This window comes from Coptis chinensis, chromosome 7 (genome assembly GCF_015680905.1).
Source record: "Coptis chinensis isolate HL-2020 chromosome 7, ASM1568090v1, whole genome shotgun sequence".
Lineage (NCBI taxonomy): Eukaryota > Viridiplantae > Streptophyta > Magnoliopsida > Ranunculales > Ranunculaceae > Coptis > Coptis chinensis.
The window spans coordinates 7,552,121-7,576,774 of NC_141462.1; the positions used below are offsets into that span (position 1 = coordinate 7,552,121).

General features: G+C 36.1%; 2 protein-coding genes and 2 long non-coding RNA genes across 9 annotated transcripts in view; 2 read left to right on the forward strand and 2 right to left on the reverse strand.

The window, feature by feature from the left end:
- Positions 1-2,693: 2,693 nt before the first annotated feature.
- On the reverse strand, positions 2,694-6,211 carry LOC147485682 (putative disease resistance protein At5g47250). Of its 4 annotated transcripts, none has more exons than XR_015202073.1 (3): positions 4,446-6,210; positions 3,230-3,531; positions 2,694-3,138 (listed from the first exon to the last, which is right to left on the reverse strand). XR_015202073.1 is itself a non-coding variant. In XM_086572587.1 (3 exons), the coding sequence occupies exons 1-3, from the start codon at positions 5,972-5,974 to the stop codon at positions 3,096-3,098; spliced, it is 1,638 nt and encodes a 545-aa protein (XP_086428713.1). In that variant the 5' UTR covers positions 5,975-6,209; the 3' UTR covers positions 2,694-3,095. The 4 variants fall into 4 exon arrangements, 3 of the variants coding, with proteins under 3 accessions (XP_086428713.1, XP_086428712.1, XP_086428714.1); XM_086572587.1 differs by having other exon boundaries at positions 3,230-3,295; positions 4,446-6,209; XM_086572586.1 differs by having other exon boundaries at positions 3,230-6,118.
- Positions 6,212-10,453: 4,242 nt separating this feature from the next.
- Positions 10,454-24,654, reverse strand: part of LOC147485683 (uncharacterized) — a 29,212-nt gene continuing 15,011 nt past the window's right edge. Inside the window, exon 2 of the long non-coding RNA XR_015201498.1 lies at positions 10,454-11,215. This is a non-coding gene — a long non-coding RNA (uncharacterized LOC147485683). The remainder of the gene's footprint in view (positions 11,216-24,654) is intronic.
- On the forward strand, positions 14,581-16,980 carry LOC147485684 (respiratory burst oxidase homolog protein B-like). Its single transcript, XM_086572514.1, has 5 exons — positions 14,581-14,900; positions 15,473-15,629; positions 15,832-15,880; positions 16,049-16,169; positions 16,772-16,980. Exons 2-4 carry the CDS (start codon positions 15,475-15,477, stop codon positions 16,145-16,147), a joined length of 303 nt encoding a protein of 100 aa, XP_086428640.1. The 5' UTR covers positions 14,581-14,900; positions 15,473-15,474; the 3' UTR covers positions 16,148-16,169; positions 16,772-16,980.
- LOC147485685 (uncharacterized) lies at positions 17,048-18,238 on the forward strand. 3 transcript variants are annotated; one of them, XR_015202207.1, is made up of 3 exons: positions 17,048-17,162; positions 17,425-17,631; positions 17,972-18,238. It is a non-coding gene; the product is annotated as an uncharacterized LOC147485685 (long non-coding RNA). The 3 variants fall into 3 exon arrangements; XR_015202208.1 differs by having other exon boundaries at positions 17,430-17,631; XR_015202206.1 differs by having other exon boundaries at positions 17,054-17,631.

Sequence of the window (24,654 nt, forward strand, 5' to 3'; positions counted from 1 at the left end):
AAAACGAAAAAACAGACATCTTTTGGAGATCACTCGGTCTTTATTAATTGGTAGTCATGTCCCATCTCACTTATGGGGCAAGGCTTTGACCTCTGCTGTTTACTTAATGAATCATACACCTTCTAGTGTTGTCTAATTTCGGAGACCCTTAAATGTGCTTTCGATCAATCATGCGCTTCCATTGTTCATTTAGCACCCTATATCTTCGGGTGTGTGGTGTATGTTCACTTACATACACAACAATGTACCAAACTTGATCCACGTGCGCTGAAGTGTGTCTTTGTTGGGTATAGATCAACTCAGAAAGGTTATAAGTGTTATCATCCATCGTCTAAAAAAATTATCTCAATGAATGTCATTTTCCATGAACACAACCTTTTTTATCTGAGAGATCATTGATTCTTTACTTTGGGGAGAATAGAAATGAAATGCGAGAATCATGATGATATAATGGTCTTTGATTTATCGGGACCACAATCACCTAGTGATAAAACTTCAATAGAAGAAGTCGATGCAACCTCCACTGAGTGCTCAAATGAAGAATGTGAAGATCAAATCCATGATAGTACATTACCTCATACAACGGATCCACTAATCCAATCTTCTCCATAGCAATCTTCTCCAGAAAACCCATTAGAGGTATCGTCTGACTCTATTATTGTTGATTCTAATATTCATGATGTTAACCTACCTAGCTAGTCTTATTGTTGATTATAATATTCATGATGTTAACCTACCTAGTCTTAATTCTGAACGAGTTCAATATCATCTTCCACCTCGATCTAACCGTGGCCAACCATCAATTAAATATGAACCTGATCCTAAAGCTAAAGTGAAATATCCCATAAACAATCATGTGTCATCCCACAAGTTGTCCAAGTCATATGCATCTTATGTACTCCAGTCATCATCTGTTTCTATTCCTAGTAAAATGCAGGAGGCTTTAGCAGATTCTAGATGGACCAAAGCTATGGCAGAAGAAATGGCAGCACTAAATGAGAATGCCACTTAGGAACTTGTAATCTTACCAAAGGGAAAGAAGACAGTGGGGGTGCAGATGGATATTTACAGTCAAGCTCAAAGCAGATGGGGCTATTGAGAGATACAAAGCTTCTACTGTTCATGAAAAGGGTATACACAATCTTATGGTGTAGATTATCAAGAAACTTTTGCACCGGTTGCTAAACTCAATACTGTGAGAGTACTTTTGTCATTAGCAGCTAACAAAGATTGGCCTTTTTTTCAGTTTGATGTAAAAAATGCTTTCTTACATGGAGATCTTACTGAAGAAATATATATGGATCCTCCCCCAGGTATACCAGAATACTCAGATACAACAATGGTCTGTGAGAAGGCATTGTATGGGTTAAAACAGTTTCCAAGAGCTTGGTCCGGCAGGTTCACCAAGTCTATGAAGAAGTTCGGCTACAAACAAAACAACTCGGATCACACTTCATTTTTAAAACACAGAAGAGGTAAAATTACTGCTTTGATTGTCTATGTTGACGATATGGTGGTGACTGGTGATGATCATGAGGAGATTTCTAGTTTATAATAGTATCTGGCTTCTGAGTTTGAAATGAAATAGCTCGGAGACCTTAAATATTTTCTTGGGATTGGTAGTAGCGATAAAAAAATGGTATTTTCTTATCCCAAATAAAAATATATTCTTGATTTATTATCCGAGACCGAATGCTTTCGGATGTAAGCCGATTGATACTCCCATTGAGCATAACCACAAGCTGTTTCTGTGTTTGAATGCAACTCTTACTGATAAGGGTAGATATCAGAAACTTGTAGGAAAACTGATCTATTTATCACATACCAGGCCAGATATTGCGTATGCGGTTAGTGTCGAGAGTCAATTCATGCATGATCTACGTAAACCTCATATAGATGTTGTAGAGCGCATATTGAGATATTTAAAATCTGCTCCGGGTAAAGGCTTATTGTTCTCGAAACATGATCACCTAAAAGTAGAAGGCTACACTGATGTAGATTGGGCAGGTTCAGCAGACAACAGAAGGTCTACTTCAGGATACTTCACTTTTGTAGGTGGAAACCTTGTGACTTGGAAGAGTAAAAAACAGCCAGTAGTATCGAGATCAAGTGCTGAAGCTAAATATAGAGGTATGGCATATGGGATATTTGAGTTACTGTGGTTGAAAAACTTGTTGACGGACTTGGGTGTTAAACCAAAAATGGAAATGAACTTGTATTGTGACAATACGTCAGCTATAGGGATAACTCATAATCCTGTTCAACATGATTGGACGAAGCATGTGGAGATTGATAGACATTTTATCAAAGAGAAACTTGAAGCTGAAATTATTACTTTTCCATTTGTAAAGTCTGAAGACCAACTAACAGATGTCCTTACTAAAACAGTGATTAGCAAGGTGTTTAATGATTCTCTTATCAAGTTGGGTATGTGCGATATCTACACACCAACTTGAGGGGTGCTGAAATAAGATAGGGCGCAGGGCGCGCCTTTGGCCAGGCAAAGTCGAGAGCGTGGCGCGCTTACTCTCCTGGAGGTTCGTCAAGACAAGAGTGCAGGGCGCGCCCTTGTCCAGGCATATCCAAGCGCGGGGCGCGCTTACTCTTTTTAAGTTGGGCATGTGCATATCCACACACCAGCTTGAGGAGGGGTGTTGGAATATTTGTTACTATATTTAGTATTTAGAAGTATCTTGTGTATTTAGTAAAAGTATTATCTTCTCCTAGATATGTGGATCTAGGGTATCTCTGTATTCATGTATATATACTATTAGAAACATCAATAAACATTATCAGAAACATTAAGTAAAACATCTTTGACATGAAGCAGATGATTAAATTTCTTGAGGTCAGGTGGAATCTTCATCTGCTGCTTCATCGGAATCATAACCTTATATAAAATTGTGTATGAGCTGAAAAGAAGAATATTTTGTGTATGAGCCGCAATAACTCACCATCAAAGCTCATTCAATTCCCCCGTGAGAGAGAACTGGCCTGACGACGCAGGAGAAAAAGGAAAGAGGAAAACTTCAACTATAAAAGAGGAAGAGGAACTATATCTAACTTGATTGAAGTTACACCCAAGAAGTTGATACTTAGGTAGTTCTTGCAAACTTCTTTACTTCTTTACCAAGACATCTGTATGAGTTGAAAAGAAGAATATTTTGTGTCAAAACTAAAATTAAGGTGGATGAAACATAAATAAAGAAAACAAGGTTTAGCACTTCACCTCCAAAAGGGTTTGCAATTTGGCCTGGATTCTTTGGTCGTACCACTCCAGCTTATCGAACCACTCCTGATCCGAAATAGCAAAATTTTCAAGTTTGGGTACACTGTGAGTACCCAGGGGTAGTCTCTTCAAATTCGGGCATTCATTCACTTGTAGAGATTTTGCAGAGGGCCAATCAACAACAAGTGAGTCGCTTCCACTGAAACTTGACAGTTCTGGTAAATGGAAAAGACTGAAATCCTTCATATGAGGGTGACTGGCCTTGTCTTTCTCTACATCTCCGCTCTCTATATCACTGTCGTCTGGAAACAGTATCTCCAAAGTTGAGCACCGCATCACACACATCTTTTCCAACTTGGAAAGACGTTGAAATACTCTCAATGGGAAGAGGTGCTTCAACTTATCGCAATTACTAATAGACAGATCTGTTAAATTATGGAAAATTGAAGGTGGCAAGTAGCAGAGTCGGGTCGAAGGTATAAGAGTGACTAATTTGCCGCACATCTCTACTACTAATTCCCTTAAATTAGGGAATGACACCTCAATTTTATAAAGTTGTAGCACATTTTCAATCCTCTTGCATTTTAAATACAAGAACATTGTTTCCGGTAACAACACTTGGATCAAATGTGAAACTGAAATTGATGAGAGTGTAAGGAACAAACTTCTCTGGAATTCCATCTCTTCCAGGTACCTGAGGCTTAAAATATGGTCTTCTCCCAGCGAAATTCTAAATCTTGTCATCTTTTTCCATGGACTAGCATCGTTTTCTGAAGAGAATTCAAGATTTTCTATATAATTTCCAGAAAAATCTTTTAACCGAGACAACCTTGCTATAACCTTCGGTGAGATGGTTATATAAGGCGGGTATGTTCTTAAAAAGTTCAACGACTTTAGACTAGTTAGGCTACCCATCTCTTCTGGAAATTTTTTAATTCCAGATTCATTAAGACAAAGTATTTCAAGGCTGTTAAGTTTTTCAACTGGTGAGATATTTGTCAGGTTATCACACTTATTCACGTGAAGCGTACGGAGGTTTGTAAGGCTTGAGAGTGATGCTGGAAGTGATCTAATATTGGTGTTACTTAGATCTAGAGTCAAAAGGTTTGTCATTTCTTGAAAAAAATTGGAAGGAATTTCATTTAAATCATTGAAGCTATTCAAAGATAAGGTTAAGAGGTTTGGAGCTTTAATCTGAGAGGGGAGAGGATGATACCTGATTTTTGTATCCATCAATGACAATCGCTTGCATTTTTCCAACTCCATATCTGGCCACTCGTCGAAACTCATTTTAGCTTTAACAATGAATTCATTTCTTTCTTCACATGCAATTGATACTGCCACATCGCGGACGGCATCATGCATCATAATGCGTCCATCGCCCTTTTTCAACAACAAACCTGCAGATGTAAGCTCCTCAACTCTAACCTGCAATCTATTCCTTGCTTCCTCGAAAGTGTCTACATCTCTAATAAGCTTTTCTCCCATCATGTAACCAAACAGCACATCAGTTGGGATCTGAAAGTCTTCTGGAAACATACAACAAAATAAGAAGCACATTTTGGCTGTCTCATCTTGCAGAAAGTCATAGCTCAATCTTATGGAAGCATTGACAGGCTTCATCTTTTCAGAGATTGACTTCTGTAGTCGTGCTAGTGTATCTTCCCAAACAGCAATAACGTCCTTGTTTCTCAAAGCCAAACCCAAGGTAACGATTGCCAAGGGCAAACCTTTACATTCCTTCACAATGTTTCCAGCAACCGTTTTGAAAAGATCGACAACACCATCAGCTTTACTTCGAAATAGATTCCATGAGTCTTCTTCCGATAAGACTTTAACTTCAATCTTTTCGTCCCTTTCCATACTTTCACACACGCCTTGGATCCTTGTTGTGAAAATGACCTTGCAGCGATTTCCCACATTTTTGTAAGGAATGCCTACATCATCTAACTCCATGCACTTCCATACATCATCTAAGCACAAAAGAGTTGTTTTTCTTTCTTGATTAAGTCTCTGCCGCAGTTGTGCTGCTCTTGTAGACCTGAGATTTCCTGTAAATTTCAGGTCCAATTTCTCTGCAATAGCATCTTGGATCTTTTCCAAGTCGGGCTTCTGAGACACGACAACCATCACAACCTCATCAAAGACTTTCTCCTTTTTCAGTTGGGCCATGACTGCTTTCATCAACATGGTCTTGCCAACTCCCGGCATCCCATATATCCCGACTAAGCTGTTTTTATCAGCTCTCAATGCCGCAATGACTTCGGATTTAGTCGCCTCCCTTGATGAAAAAGTTTTAAAATCACCAACAGGCTCGGGTTCATAGCTTTGAACAGGCATAGGGTCGGACACATTATTTTCGCCGAACTTAGACCCCTCTCCCAAGTGTTTCTGGATATCAACATTTTTCTTTGCTGCTTTTTTACCAAGACTGAAACGAGAGCCACTAACCCACCCTTTCCTCCTGCTATTAATATCTCCTGCTTCACTTTTTAGCTGTGTTGCTTCTTTAAATAAACGATCTGCCTGTTCCAGCCATGTGTCCACAGTCTTCCTTATCGAATGGTTATTATTCCGGGCTGCATCGACCAAGGACCGAACATCTCTTCTATTTGCTTCTAGTGCATTAATATTGTCACCAAGGTTTTTGATATTTCTTCTGAAATGGATAATATAACTAAGCTCACGTTCACCATGAGCTAATACAGGCGCGGTTACTCCAGCAATGCCACTGACGGGGTCCATTGTAGTTATATGGTGTGATTAAGAACTACAAAATGATAAAATCAAACACGATAACTGTTGAAGTGATGATGCTTTTGGCTTTTTATTTTTTTGCTGGTTTAATAGTGTTGGAATGATTGGAATTATTATGGTGTATTTAATAGTAATGGACGGTTGTGATTTGGATGGATTTAAGGATCGAAGGCTGTGATGAACTTGATTTTCTTTGTATTATTGAGAGAAAGAGTAGCCACTTGCCCACTTGTATGGAATGAAAATGAGGTGGTGAATTGAAAAGTTCATGGAAATAATGCTAAGGGTGAGTCCAATGGCTCTCTATCCCTTTAAAAGTAGAGCTAAAGTCAACATATTTTACTCTCTATCATTATTTTTCTATGTATATATACAAAGAATTCTACTTTCTATCTTTATTTGACCTTTTATTTTACTCTCTATACTCTCTATATATAGAGTAAAATAAAAATAGAGAGTAGAATCCTTTGTATATATAAAGGAAAAATTAATGATAGAAAAAAAAATCTGGCTGACTTTTGGGCTTTGTTGATTTTAAATTCAACTTTTAAAGGGATAGGGAGCCATTGGACTCAGCCTAAGTCCACCAATTGAAAAGTTCAAGAGAAATAAAATTCTATGTAGATATCTGAAATATTCATGGGAGACTCTATAATTGTGAATTAAGGCTAAGTCCACCAATTGAAAAGTTCAAGAGAAATAAAATTCTATGCAGATATCTGAAATATTCATTGCAGACTCTATAATTGTGAATTAATGCTAAGTCCACCAATTGAAAAGTTCAAGAGAAATAAAATTCTATGTAGATATCTGAAATATTCATGGCAGACTTTATAATTGTGAATTAAAGCTAAGTCCACCAATTGAAAAGTTTAAGAGAAATAAAATTCTATGCAGATATCTGGAATATTCATTGCAGATATCCAAGTCCAATGGTTTGATGTGCCATCGCACCAAACCACAATACAATAGTGTATACGGTTAGTGGGTTAGTGTTTGAAGACCCAATGGTTTTCTCCAATTACATAAGAAAAAAATAATAAAAAAAAAACACAATCACACACCCTAGCCGCCATTGGCAATGGTGTACAAAAAATAATAATAATAATAAATAAATAAATAAATAAAAAATCACACCTCCCTAGCCGCCACCCCCAAAGGTGTATGAAAAATCATTTTTTCTTCCCTTCCCATGAAGATACAAATGTAATTCACCAAAATAAAAATAAATTAAAATAAATTTGGTCAAATAAATTTTCTAGCCGCCGTTCCTACTTGCGTGCAGACAATACGTTATATCGTTAAAACTAGCAGTATATATAGATAAACTTATACCGATAGCGTTGGCGGGTTAGTGTTTTGATGCACCATTGGATCACAATTTCCGTTATATTTGGTGTTTTGCCGCATTGGACTTAGCCTAATAATTGTACTAGGCATAGTACAAAATATCGAAATATATCGTGATATATCACGAGAAATCATATATGGACATATAAATATCACGGTATTCATTTGGATAAATACCAATATAAATATCTGCGATACTTGTGGATATATCGTGATATTTTGACGATATAACAAGTTTTGTTTTAATCCACGATATTTTCAGATATAATTGGTGGTGCTAGTGGCGATTGGGATTGGAAAGAAAGTGGAGAGTTGATTGCAAACTGACGAACGCATTTTGAAGGCTAGAAAAAAAGGTGTTCTCTTACTCTACCGTCTCCCGCACCAGCTGTCACACCCCAAATTTCTAGAAAATTAAAATAGGAAATTATTCACCGTATTCCATCTTCTGAAAACCCAAGATGAAACGAAACCCTAATAACCTATTACTAAACACGATATAGAAAAAAAAACTAAAATCAAATGAAAACAAAAGAAACAACTCTTCATTCCAAAATAAAAACATTACAATCTTTTCAACTTGGAAGACAAGTTAGTTCTGTTTTCTCAAAACGGCATGTAGTTTCTTCTCAAGTAAGATTTCAATCCCAATATAACAGTACTCATCATTCCCATTTTCCAAATTAACTCACAATATAAATACCACTTACCTTCCACTTATTAAATACACATATGATAACTTATTTAAATATGATTTTTATACATTTTACCTTTACATGCCAGCACGTCGTCTTAGAGTAGGATATTTACGTCCCTGCATACAAGATTAACGGATCCTACCCACTTGCAAAAACAGAGTTAGACATCACAATAAAAGATTTATCTCAACCAAATAATTTTCATTCATAATCAAAACCTCATTTAAGATATTATATTTAAGTCTAATTGATACCACATGGTTCGGCATGTATATTAGAAAATACCACTTATCATTACACTAACAGGTTATTCATGACACATTCAATGAATACCTTGGGTTATTCCCGCCACATTCAAGGAATACCCGTCATAACACCAACATGTCATTCATGACACATTCAATGAATACCTTGGGTTATTCCCGCCACATTCAAGGAATACCCGTTGTAACACCAACATGGCATTCATGGCACATTTAATGGATACTTTAGGTCATTCCCGCCACATTCAAGGAATACCCGTCATAACACCAATATGTCATTCATAGCACATTCAATGAATACCTTGAGTCATTTCCGCTACATTCAAGGAATACCTGTCATAACACCAACATGTCATTCATGGCACATTCAATGAATACCTTTGGTCATTCTCGCCACATTCAAGGAATACCCGTCATAACACCAACAGGTCATTCATGACACATTCAATAAATACCTTGAGTCATTCCCGCCACATTCAAGGAATACTCGTCATAACACCAATAGGTTATTCATGACACATTTAATGAATACCTTCGGTCATTCCCGCCACAGTTAAGAAATACCTGTCATAACACCAACAGGTCATTCATGGTACATTCAATGAAAACCATTTTAAACAACCACTATTGGGTTATTGGGGGTATGATATGGTAAATATGGATGAATGATAAATAAAGAAATTAACAGTAAAAGAGGGTAAAGAAAATGAACATTATCTCGGTGTAGTAGTAATACAGTATATACAGTGTAAATGTTAAATACACCTACTAGACTTTCCCGTAGAAGGTCTTAAATTATTGAAAGTACACAATGAGCATGCTCTAAAAACAACAATCTAATCGCCGGCCATTGAAAAATATGAATAACACAAACAAGATAGGGCCCCACACAACTACAGTTAAGTCTCTCAACTTGAATATGGTGAATATAGATGAATGATAAATAAAGAAATTAACAGTAAAAGAGGGTAAAGAAAATGAACATTATCTCGGTGTAGTAGTAATACAGTATACACAACGTAAATGTTAAATACACCTAGTAGACTTTCCCGTAGAAGGTCTTAAATTATTGAAAGTACACAATGAGCATGCTCTAAAAACAACATATCTAATCGCCGGCCAGTGAAAAATATGAATAACACAAACAAGATAGGGGCCCACACAGCTACAGTTAAGTCTCTCAACTTGAATATGCCATTACTCCCTCTTAAAATAATATAAAATGAAACTCAAGATAAACTCCATATTCTTAGCAGGCCCGTAAACAACGGTAACCAACTTAGAGTTGGTTTCCCACACAACATTACAAACATCGACACTGAATACAAACAATTCTTTAAAAAAAAAAAAAAAAATAGTTAGGCATGGAATGGTGAATTAATTACAAAACTTGCAAAGATACAAGTGAACATTGGACTCTCGCAGCCAACAAAAGGCAAGAACCTAAGTCTCTATCTAGCAATGAAAAAGTTGGGCTATTTATTCACCAAATATTAGAATCACGAAGCAAATACTAATTTTTCCCCATAGTTCAACCTGATTGTGTCCTAGACTGCAGAGTGTGTTACCAGAAAAGTATTATTACCACAAGTAAAACTTTGAGTGTGAAGGTTGTTGCACACACCTAAAAGTTTGTTAATGTTAATTAACAACCCCCCTCATTGGACCATGTACTACACTCAGCCATGTTAGGTTGAACCACAAGAAAAAGTTCGGTAATTCCCGTCACATTCAAGGACCCTTAATCAACTTAACACCAACGCCAGGGTTAAATATGATTTAATTGTAATTGCCACACAATTATCAGTCAAATACAAACACAAGGGACCCCCAAAAGGACCCAAAGTCAACTTACGGACTTGGAACAGGGTTAGGCTTGGCTCAACTATAACTACCACGCAAATGCTAGTTATCACTCAATCGGAGTTCCCCAAAAATGAACCTAACCCAATCAAACACACACAAGGAGACCTAGGTGATAGCTACGCCATCTAATCAGTCGTCGGAACCAAACAATCACGACCTTCTTCAACATCGACGATCTACCATAGTTCAACAGTCGTCAAGATCGCTACTATGCAAAAGACGGTCATCATACAACAAATCAAAAAGCAATAAAAATAATCACATTCATGCAACGTTCAAAGACAATATCAAAGCAGAATAAGTAAGTAATTTAAATATTTTACTTCTTACAAAAATTTGGTTAGATACTAGAGGCCCCCAGATTATCTTGAGAAAACGACCTCAGTACCGCCATCATAAAAAATATCAGTTATCAGATCAAACAAGAGAAATATTTAAACACTGTTCAAAGAAGCTTCAACCAAACCTCAAAACAATGAAGAACAAGATCAATTGACATAAAGGAGATTCTCCACATTCAAGGGATCCAGTTGGCAGCCCTCTTCACCAACAGAGATACTGGTCGGATCACCACTTGCATCAAATACTTCAGGAGCAACATCTTCATTGGGGTCGAAGCGGCCGAAAGACGACCCCAGTCGGTTTTGTAGATCAGGTTGTCTACTAGCATCTACAACAACACTATCCACAGCTACTGTTGCAGCCCTACTTTCGACCGACCTCTTGAGGGTTCTGTATTTACGTTCTAGTTCCATGAAGTCATCCACTAGAACATAAACATCCCACTCTCTACCAAATCGACCAGGTTGTTGTATTCTTTTTTAGCTCTTTCAGCAACGTTCTGCGCTCGCTTGGTCTCATTAACCCAATGCTGAACCTCCACCCTAGAAGCATCAAGTGTTGGTTGCAGCAAGACCACCTTCCCAGCCGGCGCCAGATCCCCGACCTGCGACCTCAACCCTATCACTTAAGCCCTCTCCACCTCTTGCACAGCCACCAACTTGTCATAAGCCTCCTTGACCGCATCCAGCTTGATAAGTGTCCAAATATGCCTATTTTTATATATTAATTTGGGGCCTTATAAATACTCTTTTATACATAAATTCTCAATTTCACATAAAATCATGCAATTTTATTATTACATTGTGAAGTGTGCGTTTTTACGAGTCCAACGATGTATTTGCATGTTTTATATGCACTCTAGAAGTGTGCCAATGCAAAATGATATTGATTTACTTTTATTTGGTTACTTTGCTCGATTGCAGGAAATTGAGCCATGTTTTCCAGCTCCAAAAATCTAAAGTATTCCGATCCTTATTGGCAGAATCAAGAATTTAGTTAAGCCCAAATTATTTAAGTGGCTAAGGTGCACTAAAGGATGGGTCGGGTCGGGTCGGTCATTCATACTAGCTTGGTGCTGATTAGCTTAGATGTGGGTCGGTTATTTCAAGTTGGAATTTGGGCAGCACGTGAACAACAAGGAGTAGTTCATAATGATTTTTGATCTTTGAGGTTTGCACCCACATGCAATCTTGCCCTTTATATCTCACCTCATCTTTCCTTTTTAACATTGCCACCCATATCATATCTTGCTACCACTTAGTTAATATATACTCTTGTTAGCAAACAGCACACCTTACCATCTTTGCACCCAACGTCCAACCCACTTTCCATATATATTATCACCATACCATATATTTTCCAGCAAAGTCAAACCATGATATCTCCTCATGCATGCCCAGTTGCCCACTCACTCTCTTTAGCCAACCTAACACATATATTTCTTTCTATATTTTCTCACCAAATATTGCCCACTCTATATAAATACAAACACTACATTGGAAAGAAGATGCATGGAAGGAAATGATACTATTAGAAAATCAAGGACAGGCCAAAATTGGAAAGTGAATACAAGAATTTGTGCAAGAAAATATTTTGCTACCATTTCTTATTATTTTGAGAGGGAAAGTTTTTTATTGTAATCACATTGTAAGCCTATAAATAAAGGCCTTTGGAGAGGATTCAAGACATTCACCATTCTCCATTCTCTCCACTTTTCATTCACTCCTTAGTTCAATTCATTTTTAGATTTATTAGTAGAGATAGAAGTTTGAGAAGAATTCATTGTAGAAGCCGAAGTTTATGCAAGTTATTTCATTATGAATAAAATTTATGTAACCTTCTTATTTTACATGTCTCTAGCTTAATTTATTTTATAGGATTTCAAGATATAGTTAATATAATGGAGGATTGCTAGCGTCCTGACCCATTATGGGGGTAGGACCATCCTAGCTCTATACAGACAAAAGAAGTGACCAGTTCACCTATTCTAAATGTTCCAATTTATTAGTAACATAGATTAGAAAAGCAAAATTCAATGAGTCAACTCATTTCCTTATGGGCTCTGAACAAAGGTGTCATTCTCCTCCAAAACAGCTACCGGCATACCCACCAACCACCGTCGAACGGAATCCGACCATCTTTTTTTATTTACTTTTTTAGTTTATTGACTGAAAAAAAATAATCCCCATTTCCATTCCACTAAGGCCAAGTCCAATGGTACAGCAAAACACTAAATATCACGTAAATTGTGATCCAATGGTACGTGAAATCGCTAACCCGCTAACGCTATCGGTATAAGTTTCGCTATGTATACAGTCAATTTTAACGATATATAGCGTATGCTCTGCACGCCAAAACAAGTGGCGCCAACGAACAAAGAGCCACACGCCCGATTAATGGATGGCGGTTACAAAAGTTTGTTTTTTCTCTCTCCAAGCCACACGCCATTGTGAATGGTGGTTAAAAAAAAAAATTCTCTCCAAGCCCCACGCCATTGTGAATGGCGGTTACAAAAAAAAAAAATCTCTCTCCAGAAAAAAAAATTCTCTACACGCCAGTGTAAATGGCAGTTACAAAAATTGTCTTTTCTCTCTCCAAGCCACACGCCAGTGTGAACGGCGGTTACAATTTTTTTTTTTCTCTCTCTCCAGCAGTTACAAAAAAAAAAATTCTCTCCTACACGCCAGTGTGAGTGGCGGCTACAAAAGAAAACCCATTGGGTGGAACAACGCTATCCCACTAACCGCATATACTGTGCTATTGTGGTTTAGTGTTTTAGAGGTTCAAACCATTGGACTCAGCCTAAACAACTAACAAGTTCGAGTTTATAACAGCATAGCAACAAAAAAATTAGAAACTATAACCATTTCAACTGATATAGATGTAAATCAAGAACACATATTTGACCCCAAAAACAAAATGAAAGAGTTAAATCTCTCCAATTTCACTACTATTATGGGTATTTTTGGGAGAGTTTTCAATCCCATTATCCCAACAATAAACCATGGCAAGTTCATAAATAAATCATAAGTCCATAACTAACAAATTAAAACTGACAAAGCGACTCCAACGGTGCCCAAGAATCAATTATGTGATGAGTAGTTGTGATGTGGAGAAGAAGGGGAAGAAATTGAGTGAAGAAAAACTAAAAGAAAATGAAAGGAGGAGAGGAAAAAAGAGAGAAGTGGGAGTAGCGACGACATTGCTTAACGGTGACAGGTGGTGGTGGAGAGGATGGAAGATGGGGGTGAATGGTGATGAACTTGCCAATGACTCGGAGTCATTTGGGTTAAGCAGCAGGAGGGATGATATTGGTAGTTTGCAAGTAAGTGGGTCACTTTTTTTTGTCTCTATAGAGGTAGGATGGTCCTACCCCCATAAAGGGTCAGAACGCTAGCATTTCTCAATATAATGATTGTACAATTTTTCTTAACTTTATTCATTATTGTTTTGCATGTCTAATAATTTTAGTTCCAAGTACGAGAGTACACCTTTAGTTTTAAATGTTTAATTAATATCTTTAATTATGTGTACTTAATTTGACACATTATATTTAGGTTGAGTCCTTTGATAGTGTGTACTTATTTGCCATGCAATAGTTAGATTTAATTTATTGAAGGTTCAAAATGTGAGGAATTAAAATTTATATATATTACGTTAATACTGATGTCTAAAGATAGATTCTCTGAATTAAATGTATCTAGCACTACTAAAAAATAGACATATTATGATGTTTGTTTTTTATCTATCTTGACGACTTTGTTAAAAACCATCAAGATAGGTATCTTGGTTATATTTTTATGACAGCTATTGCAAAATCATGTCGTGTATGACACAGGCGTCAAGAAAATATTATGAATTTATGACGGTTATTGCAACATTATGTCGTATATGAGACACGCCTCAAGAAAATATTATGATTTAATGACGGATTTACAAAAGCAGTCAAGTTAGCAATGTAATAAACCATCAACACCTTCCACAATTTTTTGGGTTATCAATTGAACTGTCGAGAACTAAAAACAAAAAAACAAAATCAGTAAACTGTCAATATAAGACGCTGGTTTTGTATATCAGTATATGGTTTGTGTAGAGTTAACCGTCAAGACTCCAAAGAGTTTTAGCAAATAAATATAATCACGAAAACAATAATTCTAGATCAACTAAACTTCCAACGCACTGAAAACTGCAAACAAACCCCTAGGCCCCTCCAGCCCGACTCCATCTCCCGCATTTCTCAAACCATTTTGTCGTTCCAACACACAGCAGAAAACCCTCGGCATGTATATTCTTGAAACCATGAACTCTTCCATCGTCAACTCTCAAACCTTATCTGTTAGAGGAGTCCGATTTTTGCTAAAAAGGATTCCGATTTTCACTCAACGATTTGCGCAAGTAATATTCTTTTCCATATCTCGTTCTTCCCAATCGTGTTTGATGTTTTTAATAAATAAAAGTTGATAATTCTCCTTTAGCCATATGTATGATATGGTCATTTTTTTCTAATGGGGTCATACAAACAATATTTGAAAACTTCAAGGGTATAAGTGGAGCTACTTTTCTAATCGGTTTCACTCGGAGGCACTTATTTAGAACTTTGACATCTGTTGTATACGGATTGGATTTCTACACAAGCTTCTATTTTGTGCACAATATGTCTGATAAAATGCTCAGATGGGGTTTTTTATAAGCATTTTGTTTCATTCAGTCATAGCGCAGTCTAGCTAGCTAATTATTCTATATTCCACACTACTATGAAAGGAAATTGATTATTGATCAGTTCAATCAAATTGATAAAATATTTGTGTATTTACTTCTTTTGGTTCGTATGCACTTTTTACCGGGTAAAAAAATAAAAAAAATATATATCAAAACTATAACTCCTACAAGTTTTTATTGCTTTTAGATACTTACTTCTACAAATCTTTGCTCAACATGATAACAAGGTATATTCTCAACTCTTGCAGGGATGAACGAAACGCCAGAATTTGCCGATGAGCTTCTAGGAGCATTGAAAAGAAAAAGAGAACAACATTGTGAAATCACAAAAACAGAACTTCACGACTACTGGTGTCGTATCACGGATACCAACTTCCATTCAATAACACAAATATTCTTTGACTTGTAAGTTTTTACCTTTTTCCCTGTTACAAGAAGTCCTGGTAAGTGCCAACTCTTGAATTGGAGGATATTCTTTATCCAGTAAAACTTTTTTCCCCTATAACATAGCCAGTCAAATTAGTGCAGGAAAGATATCGCTGAAATAGTTTGGCACTTTCATTTATTTATTCAACTAATTGTTTTTTTTTTTATTTTTTTATTTCAGGTGTGATAGACATATGGCTGGGAAAATTACTGAGAAGGAAATCAAGCAGGTTTCTTCTTCTGTTTATTTTATTTATTTTGTTTTCTTTTGCTTCTACTGAAGACCTGAAGTTAACGTACGCCAAGTTGGAAGATTAGTTTTGATATATCACCATTCACCAGTTGTGGTAAACTGGTAATTAGATACTTGTTTCATGCTATATTCTGATTCTTTGCAGGTTATACTATTGAGCGCATCAACGAATAAGTTGTGCATAACACTGGAGCCTGGAGGAAGCACAAGAACATGCAGCCTTAATCATGGAAGAGCTAGATGATGAAAACCGTGGCTATATTGAAGTAATTAATTCAAGTCTCAAAAACTAACTTGAACAAGTAAATGTGACCTAGTATTTGACCTGCCTCTAGAGTCTAGACACGCTGGCTAGTAGACGTTAATTCTTGGCTGAAACCAAATTTTCAAGGACGACCTGACCCTTCAAAATATAATTGTCCCTGGCCTGGTAGAACCAAATTAGGACATGGATCAAGGGAAGTGAATTAAGTACACCATTGATACCATAGCAAAATGGTATTGCATCAAGTGTAGGACACTTTATATCTATTAAGGGGCAATTAGCCCTTTTCCATTTTTTGTTTTTTTGTTTGTTTTTTTCAATTAGCCCTTTTTAAGGATCTTGGAATCTGTCCTTTAATATGTTACTACTCAAAAATATGGCTTACAGAATAAATTTGGGGACAAGCAACTGTTTGCTGTCGACAAGACTTCAGTTTCTTATTGGTGGAGCTACTGCCCAAAAAAACTGTTAACCAATAGAATTTTACTGTTTGTGGACAAGTCTGTCCACAAATTTGGACTCTATGGCTTAACATCAACTGCACTTTTGTCTTATATTCAAGCTGTTAATGACTACACTAACGTACTTCTCTCCAACTTGCAGCTATCTCAATTGGAGACCCTTTTCAAGGAAAGCTCAACAAGCTCTTTTTCAATAGAAAGAATTCCATTAACATCCAAGGAAAACTCAGATGACTCCCTTAGTTGGGAAACAATGCCATTAACAGAGTTCTTATTCCGAACTTATTGGAGACGTGCATGGATAATCATATGTTGGTTATTTGTGTGTTTTTCACTTTTTGCATGGAAATTCACACAAGATGCAAATGAAAAAGCATTTGAGGTCATGGGATACCGCAGCGGTGCCGCAGAGACCACGGTTCAACATGGCACTGATTCTGCTCCCTGTTTGCCAGAACACTATTACGTGGCTTAGGAAGAACCGTTCATTAAACTCGAACATCCCATTTAACGACAACATGAACTTCCACAAGGTATGTTCAATTGTGTTCCTACTAGACCTGCCATACGATGTAATAGTTCGATAACTTATGTGGGTTTTCTAGAATAAATTTGATGTATCTTTCCAAGATTGGAGCCTCAGGGCTCATGGAGATGGACAAAACACATTTATTTTGAGTAAATAGAAAAAGAGAAAATCATGTTGCCAATTACAATATGTCCTAGATCAATGACTATGTTCTGAATGTTTTGAAATTTGTTCTAACTTCTGAGAGTGTTTCACATTATTTTTAGTGTAGCTAATTGCAGCGTGCATAGTGATTGGTGTAATTCTCCATGGTGGCACGCATCTTGCCTGTGATTTTCCAAGAATTGCTGGTTGTAGTCATTCAATCTTTCGCACTACAATAGGTGCTGATTTTCAAAACCACCAGCCATCATACATTGAGATATTGGCAACAAGAGAAGATGCAACTGGAATCACAATGGTTCTACTAATGGGTACGTCGCTTGTGTATGTGAGTGTAGTTAATTTGTGATCTCATTAAACCAATTAGTTTTTGTTGTTTGTAATAATATTTCCTGATATAATTTTGGTATGCTTTTTAAATTTTCTAGCAAATCATATCCCTTGAATGGATTTTGTTTTTTAGAAAAACAATATTAGTGTCCTGGCCATTGGTACTTATGATGGATGTTTTCTTCTTCATATATAAGTTGGTACTTAGTTTGTAGTGTGCTTGTCATTAATTGGTTTGTGTTCTCATTTTTATGTAAGTGGTCTATCAATTGGATTTTCCATTTACTTCAAAAATCTTCATTCTCATTTTGTTTCTTGTAGCTTGGGTTGGTGATGGATGACGTTCAGAAAGGAACGATTATGGGGAGATAGATAACGTTCATAAAGCTAGCTTAAGTTGATTGTTTGAGATGGATCGGTACATTGGTTGGATAAGATACATAAATTGGATTATGAGAGTGACTTGATTTTGTTGAATCAAGTTGTATTTGTTGATTATTTTTCTTGGTAATAGAATAAATCATGTAACAAGAAAAAGTTGTTCGAATAATTTATATATGTTGGTAATAAAAGTATGATTTTGGTTAATTTGTTAATCTGTATGGATTTACATTTGTTAGTATGTATGGGCTTACAAGTTATATTGAGATATGCAGGAAAATTTGTGTAACTTGGGGTGCCCAAAAAAAAAAAGATATTTGTGACGGCTTTGAAGGAACTGTCGTTACCCATACAATCTCTTGACAGTTTTAGTGTTCATCTTTTGACACTTTTTATACTAAAAGTTGTCGGCTATAGATAAACCGTCATAAACATGGCTTATTTCTTGACTTTTTTTCTATTAAATTATGATGGATATGTTAAATACGTCATGCAAACAGTCCCAATTATGACATTTTGAAATGCATTTATATCATATAAGTTCGAGTACTTATGTTAGTTTCTTGAGAACCGTCATCAGAATAATGACGGTTTATATAAACTTTTATGACGGGCTCTATAATGACGGTTGTTTTTTTTATTGAAAAAATGTCATTAAACTTGTTTAATGACAGTTTTTAGCTGTCATTACAAGTCATTTTTTTAGTAGCCACGGTTTAATTTGAGTTATATAAAACTAGTAAATGGGCACGTGCTAGGAAAGAAAATAAGAGTGTAGAAAATTAAAGGAATGAATTCATGTAAATTAGAACGTGTACCATAGTGGATGTCCCTAGAATTCAGTGCTCTTCCTTCTTTCCTTGCCATGTGTTCAGAAAGCTAAGGCAGACCTTTCCGCAATCATATAAGTTTGGATTTAATCGAAGGCAACCTGAATAGTAGAATACTTGCTAGAAGCAAATATTGCTTTATTTTAATAAACATGCACAGATGTGAAATTTTAAGAATGTGAAAATCAAAATTCATTCTAAGCATACCTTTTAGAGTGGCCCCTAATCCCAATCAACAGATATATACCCTACCAAAAGAAATAAAGTTTTGGATCAACCCCAAGAAAATAGAATACCATAAAAAAGAAGTCCTCAAGATACTAAGTGAAATAATATCCAAAGAAGTTTTAGAGCAATCTAATCATACTAATGTAGTGGTGTTCAAACGACTACTGAAGTAACATGTGAAAAAAAAATGTGCTCAAGGACAAACATCTCCATTAAGTAGTACGACTTAAGTAGCTGATGCAATGTGAAGTTTAATTAAGGAATTCAAGGGATGTGTTTAAGCCAGCCCAAATGAAGCCTAAAACACAACTTTCCTAACACCACTTTCAATATATATCGAATGCAACTCAATATATATACCATGAAAAACAAATTGTTCAACTCATCAACGAAAGACTCTCAAAATGTGACATTTTATATAACTGTGTACACCATCTCTACCAAGAATTTACCAATAGTAAACTTACCTCTACCAGTAATGGCGAAATAATGCGTTGTTCGACAGCAAGCACAACAACTTCTTTCGTTTTCAAACCAATTACACAAAAGACGCATAAAAATCAAAGTTTGACACAACCCTAAACAATGAAAATAAAGTACGTTACCTTGATTGATTGCGCTCCATCCATTGATCAGTAAAATGTAATAAATTTTTTAACCTTTTTCAATCTTTTGAATGTTAGTAATCTATTAAGGTTAGTAATAATAAATAGGTGGATTAAACAAAATCGAAGTGGAAGAAGATGGGTGTAAAACCCAGAAAGGAGTGGAAGTAGCGGTGGGGGGAAAAAAAAGACGTAGGATTTAATACCTATAAAATTAGATCGAACCCAAAGCAAGATAGATAAGAAATTTTCATGCTAATTGCTTGCTTATTCGTTGTTGAGAAATGAGAATTGAGGGGTGGGGGAGACCGGGAGAGAGAATGAATGGGTCTTCACAATTATGACTCCCAATTAAACTGAGAGGTGGAGGGAGAGAGAACCAAGAGGTTTTCACTATTAAGTTTCAAGCATACCACATTTGCCGCTAACTCATTGGTGGAATGGGTCGCTGAAGGGACCTAGTTGGTTTATCTGAGTGTATCTCTTGATCGCGACTTCGTTTCCAGATTTGAGGGGCCCCTCATATACAACGCCAGACACTTCTTCACCGATAATTCTTTTTTGGTGGAGTCCTCCTGCGGCATCTTTTATCTCAGTAAGTGAGAGTCTTGATGGTAAAGTTCTGACAATTTATCGAGTTCTATTGCGTCCTTCAATGCTCCTATGCCACCTGATATTCACTTATCTTTCATTAGATGATAAATAGAATTTGACAAATAAAATTTTCAAATATTATAAATAGAATTCCAACAGAAACTACCTGAACCAAAATCCTACGACAACAATGGAGACCAAGAGAAATGATGCAGCTCCTCCCCCCAAACCAAGACCAAAGTCTCCTGCCTTACTTGTTTTTCTTTTTTGTTGGACATGAAAACCTGTATGTATGAGATCAATATCTACTAAGCAAGTCAAGCATTCATCGTCTTCTTCTTCCCATCTATCATAGTTAAATGGAGAAGAATGAAACCCGTACGTCTTGAATTGCCAACTTTGTAGAAGATGACATGCATAACCCAATTGTTGATTCGAATTGAAGCAGAGAAACCAATGTGCATAAATTCGATCACTACAGGCTCCGAAAGATCAATATAAACAGAAAAAATTGGATCAGAAGGGTTGAATGGTGAGTAATTAACCCGCACACTCATCATCTTTTTCTTATCTTCATATTCGATCCAAGATATAATGTACTTCCCACTTTTAAGATCAATCCTCACTGAATTCATTGAATTTGCTTAAACAGACATGGTGTATTTGCTTCAGCTTTTATATATATAAATGATGACTATTTCCAATAGTCAGAAAACACTCACACACATATGTCAGACAACAATATCTCAACTCAACCTAGAAATGGAAATGATCAAACCTCAAATAGTCTTGACCCATTTGCATTTTATCTTCTATTAATATTATCGGCAATACTCAAATGCTTAATGCGCCTAACAAAATATTCATCTGTCAGTAAATAGTAAAATTTACATCCACAACAATATCTCTGACAATATTTCTACTCAACTTAGAAATGAAAATCATACAACCACAAATTGTCTTCTAAATTCGACACAACTTAAAGTGTATTTATAACAGACAACACAAAATAATCATTGATATTCCCAATACTCAATGAAAAGAGATTGGTTGCATCAGGTACACAACTGGGTAACCTTTAGGAGTTTTAAAGAAGTAAAAGATAAAGGCATTTTACAAACCTTGTAAGAGACCATATATAGGATAGTTTCTCATTGGGAATAGATACCTATTGCTTCATAACATCTGTTGGCTACAGAACAGCTTAAGACATGGTATCACTTTGTGTGTGCTTACAATGATGGTGTATGTGGTAGATGACAATATGCATAGTACATAAAAGAAACGAATACCTAATTGAGTATTGCAAACAGCTTATTGAGTTGAAAGGGCAACAATGTAGATAGTTCACAGAAGAGGTTTCCATTTGTGCATGCCACTCACCTTAGATTAAGTGAGCAGAGTTCCGAATATTAACAATTAGACATGTCAAGTACTCTCTGATTACGGTGAAATTGTAATGGTTACCTGTGACAAATTAGAGAAGGGGGGGGGGGGAGTCAATACAAAATAGCATAGATAGTTAAGAGCATGTCTTTCAACCGTGTCTTCTTTTTCTCAAAGACTCTACAATGATTTTTTTTTTCCCCGAATCAATGGCAAATGGTAAAAAAAAGCCTATTTTTCAGGCACTGCATAATATCCACAAACATGTGTAAAGCTTTACATTAGTAACAAAGTTTTACATTAAAAAGATTGAAATCCAGATATGGACATACGGTTAATGCAATATGAGAAGAAGTCCCAAAAAAGGTTTGCGGGCGGAAACTACTATGCAGTTAATGGAGAAACAAAGATAGAAAGATTGGAAATTTGCTTAACAAACAAAAATGGTTTAGAAACTACAAATTTCTAATAGCAAAACAAAGACAAATAAGATTAGAAACCGCTAAAAAAAGGTATGGTTCGATGATCGAAAACCGCAGTGATTTTTTGTTGCGAAAAAAAGATTGAAATAGTTGAACATAAAGGAACTGAATAAGTGGAATCTGTCATTGCACCTCCAATGTAGTTGGTCGATAGTTGGCCGGGGCTTAACAATTGATAGCTCAATGCGGTTTATATATATGTTGGACCATCATCAACAACAATACAGATCGACGTTTAACGTCATTCTCAAAATATTTTTAGTAGAGTTGAACTAAGGTCTCATGAAACAGGCCAAAGGACAAAGAGGTGCTCCTGCAGCTATCATTTATGCATGTGTGAAATCATTTTGCACTGCAGTCACTTCCTGCGATTTCGTTTAAAAGATAATGTACACAGTGCAGAGAAGCTTAAGCAGAATATTAGGGCAACTATAAAAATAAGAAACACGTCTAACACGATTGAAAAGGAAATCAGTTTGAAAAGGAAAAATATCATAATAAATGTTAACGTTCTCCAAACCTGAGGTACTTTCACCACCTTGTGAATATCCACCGACACCATTGGCTTCGTTGTTTCCAAAAGTGCTAGCATGCATGTGGACCGCGTGTTGTCTATCATTGTGATTTATCTCCATGTTAAAATCTAGACACGAATAACTGTTTAATGTAGTTATGGTCGTCGTAGATGTACCATCCTTATAAACAACGGTATGAGAATGTACATAAATTGCAAGTGCCGAGTTATTAGAACTTGACAAACTTGTTGTGGTCCTTTTTCCTCAAAAACTGATCGCACACACAATTACTCTGCCTTTTGTTGAGTCTCAGCCCAAGGATATTTTTTCAAAGGAAACTTGACTTCCTGGCCTCCTCCCTTGTAACATAGACCATTGTTGCTTGAAGCAATCTGGATCCAGAACAAATATTGAAACAGAAATATCGAATGATAAGATTGACAATGTTGAACAAAAAAGAATGAACACAAATTCTATGATAAGAAGTCAGAGTATAGACAAAAGCAAATAATTTGTAGTCTGAGTATAGCATGAGAAAATAATTAGAAAATAAATAGAAAAGGCGGGAGGGGGCATTTACTGTTCTTCTGCTAAGAAATCTAACGATGGGAAAAGGCCAATGAGTACACAGTATTTGCAGAGAATGGAACACAAAATGATTTAAAAATACTGATTAGCATTTCACCGAACAGAGAGAATGCGAAACTATAATCTAAGAAAAAATAATAATAAATTAAAATGTAATAGAGTGAGAGGGGAGGATGATATAGACATTTTAATTTATACCGTTCTCTGAGGAAAAGAGTGCGGGAATGTTGAACTGATGGTGAATATAGAATTTTGAAGAGGGAGTGATAAAGGTTAGGAGCGATTGAAAATAGTAGACAAATGACAAAAGGAGGTAAAACTGGAAAGGCACGAATGAAATAACTGCAAAGTGGAAGAAGGGATCGACGTTTCGAGAGACGAACACATTTTACATTTTCTTAACAACGTCGTACTATAGCCAATGTTTCAGTTTTCCCGATTAATATGAATGGAGAAGACGACCGAACGGTTTACTTTTTTTTTTAATTGGGAAACTGAAACGATGTCTCTGTTTTGTGAAGACCCGTTGAGTTTTATAGTCAGGGAAAATGTTTTACATTACCAATTTACCCTTTCAATGAAGAACAAAAATTAAGTGGCTGTCTAACTTTCCGGTACCCTTCCCATTTAAAACTTTAGCATAAAACCGGGAATACGGGAACTAATTGGGAAATTTGGTATCCGCTTTATATATACCTAGGGTGTGTTTGTTAAATTTTAACTTATGGAAAGAAAAGGAAAGGAAATGGATGGTCCACTATGGAATGGAATAGAAAGGAAATAATTTTAAATGGTATGTGTTTGGTAAACCGGGGAAAGGAAAGTAAAAACTGGGAAAAGGAATAATCATGTTTGTTTGCAAAACCTATGGAAATGAATAATTGTATTGTTGGGTCATGGGTGTATTAGTAGTAAGTCCCTATCTATCTATTTCCATCCTTTCCTTTCCACAAAAATTTCAGGGGTTAGCTAAGGACACAAAACCTTTTCCATTTGTTTCCATATGGAAAAACCCATTTCCTTTCCATGGGTAAACAAACGCCTTAAAAACTATGGAAAAAGTGGACCACTCTTATTTTCCTTTCATTTCCTTTCCTTTCCATAGTGTTTCCATCATAACAAACACACCTAGCATTTACCCTTTCAATGAAGAACAAAAATTAAGTGGCTGTCTAACTTTCCGGTACCCTTCCAATTTAAAACTTTAGTATAAAACCGGGAATACGGGAACTAATTAGGAAATCTGGTATCCGCTTTATATATACTAGCATCATGCACCTGCGCTGCACGAAGTTGTATTCCAAGCTTGAGGCTTATACTAACGGAAGGTATTTCTATAGTTCAAATGCAAACCTTGATTTGCCTAAATCTAGTGAGTTTCATCATAATTAAACA

Bases quoted from the DNA above. Each gene is read 5' to 3' on its own strand.
- LOC147485682 (XM_086572586.1), bottom strand. From the start codon at position 5,974: ATGGACCCCGTCAGTGGCATTGCTGGAGTAACCGCGCCTGTATTAGCT.
- LOC147485684 (XM_086572514.1), top strand. From the start codon at position 15,475: ATGAACGAAACGCCAGAATTTGCCGATGAGCTTCTAGGAGCATTGAAA. The intron at 15,630-15,831 runs GTAAGTTTTTAC...TTTTTATTTCAG, and splicing joins ACACAAATATTCTTTGACTT to GTGTGATAGACATATGGCTG. The intron at 15,881-16,048 runs GTTTCTTCTTCT...GATTCTTTGCAG, and splicing joins CTGAGAAGGAAATCAAGCAG to GTTATACTATTGAGCGCATC.